Source organism: Schistocerca cancellata, chromosome 2, assembly GCF_023864275.1.
Source record: "Schistocerca cancellata isolate TAMUIC-IGC-003103 chromosome 2, iqSchCanc2.1, whole genome shotgun sequence".
NCBI lineage: Eukaryota > Metazoa > Arthropoda > Insecta > Orthoptera > Acrididae > Schistocerca > Schistocerca cancellata.
In genome coordinates, this window is record NC_064627.1 from 834,339,733 (window position 1) to 834,345,732 (window position 6,000).

General features: G+C 37.5%; 1 protein-coding gene across 6 annotated transcripts in view; it reads left to right on the forward strand.

The window, feature by feature from the left end:
- LOC126162737 (protein kinase C-binding protein 1) overlaps window positions 1-5,216 on the forward strand; it is a 288,265-nt gene extending 283,049 nt beyond the window's left edge. For all 6 annotated transcript variants that reach the window (XM_049919405.1, XM_049919404.1, XM_049919407.1 and 3 more), the window contains one exon: window positions 4,533-5,216. In XM_049919405.1, coding sequence (XP_049775362.1) covers window positions 4,533-4,754 — 222 coding nt within the window. In that variant the 3' untranslated portion in view covers window positions 4,755-5,216. The remainder of the gene's footprint in view (window positions 1-4,532) is intronic.
- The last annotated feature ends 784 nt before the right edge of the window (window positions 5,217-6,000 follow it).

Consider the following 6,000-nt stretch of genomic DNA (forward strand, 5'->3'; position numbering starts at 1 on the left):
CTGTATCGTCAATCATTCGGCCTAAATTGTGTCTCATATTACAATGGACCAACTTTGTTTCAGTTTGGAGGTGCGGCCTAAAACTTTTCTCTGCTCTTGAATTTCGAGTCTCAAATTTCAGGCGCGGCTTAGATTCGGGAAAAAATGTTTTCGTTGATTTCGAGTAAATACGGTAGTCAGATACAGATTTCGAATAATAATTTGACAGACCAAGAAAGGATAGCATACACCTTACAGTAGAAGGTGCTGGAATGCACAGTTCCTATGTATTGTAAGTCAGATTTGATTCATTTCTGGCTAGTAATATGACACATCTAGCATACCTCTTGCGGAATGAAATGACATTTCTGCAACACTAGGTTGAGTTCACCAATTCTTCACTACTGATTTAAAACGGTGTGGAATTAGATATAGCTTCCTGTAAACAGATTGTGCATCCACAGTGGGATACTGGGTAACAGGCATTGCCAGAAGTGATCCATTAGGACTGAATAATTCTGCATAATCTTCTAGCAGCAGAGTAACTCAATTCCCATTTCTCCGAAATTAGTCACATTGGTAAGCATTACACTACAGTTGTCTTGCTTATGTGCATACTATGGCATAACAAGCATTGTGCCCTATTCATTACGTTATTATCCCCCAGTTGATAGATTGTTTCCAACATCCATCCATATTATCTTGCCTGTTTCTTCTTGAATACTGACCTGGAAGTTGAGCTTGAGTGAGTATGATCATAGTTTAGGAATGGTGTTAAGACCTTTAGCACCCTCCCACACCAGTTTGGTGTCCTTAATGATGGCATCAACAAGGAGCAGGACACCATTGAGTGTGTGTGTGCGCGCCCATTTTAAAGGTGCTACATGAGAACTGCCGGCTATTATAGATTGTAATTGTTATGAATTTATCACAAACACTTTGGAAAACAATGTCACATTTGATCATGAGATATACATTAGACACAGAGAGAAGGGGTACATTGATTCGTCCCAGTGGGAGCTGGCAGTAGACTTAAAATGCCTTTGAGAGTGATGACCTCATGATAATAGCCTACATACAGATATCATTCTCTGAGAAAATAGAGAAACATTATACCAGTCCCTTCCTGGCATTGGCTAGATGTACGATACTAGAATGGGTAGATAGTTACTATGATGCAAAGACAAGATATCTAACCCATAAAGAGCACTATAATTGCTGCTTACCAGAGTAAGTACTTCCATCCAAAACCTGAAGTTACAGTGGATCAAGGTAAAGATAGCAATTGCTGATCCCAGTGATCTTACAACATTTTTAGCTACACCTCTTAATTTACAGCGAGGTGGACCCATACTGCCAGACTCCGAGAACCAAGAAACAACTGACACTCCTGTGCCTAGCAAAAATTTCTCCTTCTGCCTGGTACACAGAAGTCTGCCACTAACACTGTACACTGCTGACCAGTGACTGTATTTACCGAAAGCATTGCCCATTGGTTCCAGCTCTTGTGTGACCATTTCACACATGTGTGGCACCATGTGATCTACCACACGTGGACCTCTGTTATCTACACTTTATCTCTCAGTGGCCCATTTGACTACCTTTATCACACTGTTGCACTTTGCAATCACTATACATATGTCCCAGGCAGTGGCAACAGTAGCCACTCTTGTGACTGCATATCAGATTCTATTTCTTGCAGAGTAATGGCGACAGTTACAGCTCCTTGCAAGGTAGCAGGGAATCTCTGTCATACCTTGCTCGCATCTCAGCCGGTAGTCTGCACAGAAATGTGTCCAGTATGTCCTGTTCAGTATGTTGGATCACTACCAGATCTACTTCTGTGCTCCCTGATAGGGTGTACTTTTTCTTACTGGCTTTGCAAATACAGTCCACAAATACCTCATATCCTCCCCCAAGTTGTTCCTAATGAATGCCTTGTGATGCCTACTGGTACATTTTAGTATAAAGTGTTCATGCAATCCAGCATCTAAATCTGTGAAAGTTTCCATCTCACTTAGTTTTTGTGACACGTTATACATAAACACACATTGTCTGTCCATTTTAAACATGCTAGGTGACAACTGGCAGCTATTATAGATTGTCTGTAATTTTTATGAATTTATCACTTTATTTACGGGATGTTAAGCTTATTAAAATTGGCAACACTGAGCGACAAAGAAAATTTTTCATTCTACGCACACTCTAAAGGATAAGAACAAAACTGCTTCTGAACCAAGTTCTCAAGGTTCAAGACATTCGTCTGTAAGCTGTTGTGGTTTTTCTAATGCTGACCATATTATAGTAGTGGGTGTTTCCTTTTGTTTTAAATTGTGCCAGGAGTAATGTGTTATAGAGTGATAAAATTTTCAGTAATTTTGTGACATTATTTGTTCTCAGTGGTTTTATTCATCATTTTAAAATTCAGAAATGTAGGTGTAATGTGTTAGCTGCTAAGGATTTTTTTAATTGTTTTGTCAAAAATGCAAGGAATCGGGCGTATTTTTATTCCTTCAGCAACTATTAACATAACTGACAATGCAAAATTAAACAGTTAAAATGATATCTCGAGTGAAAGTGAAAAAAATATATTAAGGTGGAGGCTGCTGTAGGTGTCCAAGTACCAGTAGTCATGAATTTACTTAATCATGTCAATTATCGTGAGAAAGAAACTTGAAAAAATGAAAGTAAATAAGATAACAATAAATCAAGGGTTGGGGAGCTTCTGGAATATAGCGTTTAAAGGCCTAAATAAGGCCCCACTCCAAATATACCACATGAGAACTGCAGCCTGTTCTCAAGGTTGACTGCTATGCTACACTCATAAATTGTTCTTCTGAAAACCAACTTGAGGCTGCTGCAGCCCTCAAATTCTCAAGAGAAACTCCAATTTCTTCATCTGGATTTCTCCACAAACAGTATGACAAAAGTGTATTTAGCTATGCCCAATCCTGTCATATATGTACTAGGTGGTGATGGTTTTCTGCCATTTTTGCTATCCTCAACTTATTTTGTTCCTCACTCAAACAACAATTATCCACACACAACTGTGCAAACTGATCTACAAGGCGCTGCACCACCCCTTGCTTGGTAACTTTCACATACAACTATTAGTTATTAAGGATAGACAGGGAAAATGCACATAGAAACAGGTTGCACATGGCAAAAGCACTTGTAAACTGCCACTCTGTGCTCTTTATTGATTTATACAGTATTGTTACTTGCTGTAATCTGTGTGGTTGGGAAATTAGGCATCGAACATTCAAAAGTAGCTAGTACATGCACTGATTAAAGTTCTGACAGCGAGCCTATGACAGACGCCCTATCAATTGTCCCACACTTTTCTATAAATCATTCCCTTCCAAAAATTCTAGTAATAATTAAGAGGTTGCAGTATGTGAACACTTTTGTACAACACAGTTAATTTACTTCACTTTAAATTCATATATTACGTCTGTGCTTCCCAATCACACTCACACTACAGTCATTCACCTATCACTAATTTGTATGAGTTTACCATGCCCATTTTTTACTGCACAATTGCCTTTTAATTATATAACAACTCCCGTGATATGAAACAATCCTGAGCTTCAAAATTATTACTTTGACCATGATTTCTTCTCTCACACACATATGATTCCTACTTGCTTGATGACTCTGGCATGACTGACTCACTCCGTCACACCAAACGAGCTCCAATCTGTCCCTTCTAGAATTATTTGGTGCTCCAATCAGTGATGCTGCTGCAATGTAGCAGAGGTGCATTAGGCTAGATTCGATCCCTCAAGTACAGGGTCGATATCAGCACCTTTACACAGGCACTCATCAATCCATGATGACACATGCCACTGACGACAAATGAGTGGTCACCACAATAGCTAAGTTCTTTGCTGTTGATGGTGTTTTCCCATGAGAAAAGTCTTTGGTGTGGAACAGAAACAAAGTTGATAGCTATGATATTTTGTTTTGTTATGTTAGTAAACACTGTACAATAATGTAACTCAAGAATCAACTTGCCCAACAAAGTAGATGGGTCAAAATGCACTCTTTAGTGTACCCACCCTTTGGATTCTGTGGAGAGATTCTGAGGACTGTTTTTCTAATGACGACACAATACTTCAGAAATTTGATGAACATCATTAAGTTTGTAGTTGGTTGCAGTGTCCTGCAGAGATGGTTTTCATAACCTGACTACCACATGTGCTGATATTAATTTATTGTCAGTCATGTTGTAAAAGCTCAAGAAATTAATTACTGGCTCTGCAGTTGTAAATAGTGTTTATATAATAAATAATGTTTGTATTTTTTTAGAAAATTTATGATGCATGCATGTATTATTATACCCATGGGTACCTACATTTGGATTTGTTTGTAATGTACAAATGCACATGGATTTCATTGCAGTGTGTTTTGATTTACAAGACTTTTTCCATAACTACACAGTTGTACTCCGGGTAATTTTAGTGGCATAGAGAGAGCTTTTCTTTACTCTTTAATATAGATATCCTTGTCAATAAATCTTTCTTTTGTAACTAGCTGCATGCCTGTTACAGGTTGTTGCCAGTAAGCCTCAACAATCTGCAACTATTTTGCCTGTGGCAACGTCATCTGGTAATTTGTACTTCACAACAGCAAGACTTTCAGCACCACCTCCCCTGAACAGGGTTAATGCAGCAAGCAGCACTCCAGCAACATTGATATACCCAGCTACATACTCACAGGCTGGAAGCAAAAAACAGCCGAAAGTTACACAATCAAATTTTGTAAATAAGTGATTACTTGTCTAAGTGAATGAGAAACTGTGAATGCAGATTAATCGCAATTATTTTTCAATTATAGTTAAGTGGTGCTAAAACTATTTAAAAATTTGACAACAGTGTCTTGTTGTTAATGAGCTCGTTGAAAGGATGTGTACCAAAGGAAAGTGAACACAGAAACATTATCAGCAAATAACTAAAATGTGTACTCTGCACAGGAAATATCTTCTATTGTTTCGAAGACAAATTGCATTCATACTGTAAATGTAAAAAAAAGAAAAAACTGCAACATTGTATATCTGCTCAGACTTGCAGGTGACTTTTCTTCTGTTTACTGCAAAACAAAAGAATTCCTTTGTAAAAATGTGTGTTCAGGCAACAGAAGTTTAGTATGTGTAGTCACAAACCTTGTGTACAATGGACTAGTGTGTGTGTGTGTGTGTGTGTGTGTGTGTGTGTGTGTGTGTGTGTGTGTGTGTGGTGTGGGTGGTAATTAGATGTTTTCCCAGTACAGCTTTGCAGAAGTTAATTTTATAAAAAAATAACTTAATTTGTGCAGTCTGTTTTTCAGGTGTGTAACAATACAGAAATTGTAAAAATTAATGGTCCACTTGGTTGTATGTCCATAACTTTTGTGTGTGTGTGTTTGTATATAAATATATGTAAAAGTCTAGAATGAAACTGGATATTAAAGATTGGAATATATTTTTATATTAAAAAGACTAATGAAGATTGTTTATTTTATTTTTTCTCTCAGTTTTGTAATATAACAGTAAACAGTTTACCCTCCCCCTCCCCCTCTCTCTCTATCTATCTATCTATCTATCTCTGTCCTCTTCCCGCCCCTACCTGTTTTTATTGCTCTATCTGTTTCATTCTTGTAACTGACAACTTGAGAGAAATTGTTGAAATTTGAGAGAATGGGTGGTGGAGGGTTCACACTAATTGATTCCATTTAAAATGCCCTGCCCTTCATTTACTGGTATACCAACAAGCATACTTAATTTTTTTTGAAAATGTAGTTATCAGATGACTATTTTTGCTCGCCTTATGTATTCACTTTGAACATAAAGTATCTAGCAATTCATTTTCTTTTTCTCTTGTTGATAAGTAGTATACTGTATCCAGCACCATAAAAATAGAATCAATACAAAGTCCCTTTGAAAAGTGAAATAGAGGATTGTCCTTTGTGGAAACCACTTTGGCATTTTCTTGGAGACATTATGAAAATTACGAGTGAAGTACTGCATTGCCCATTTTCACT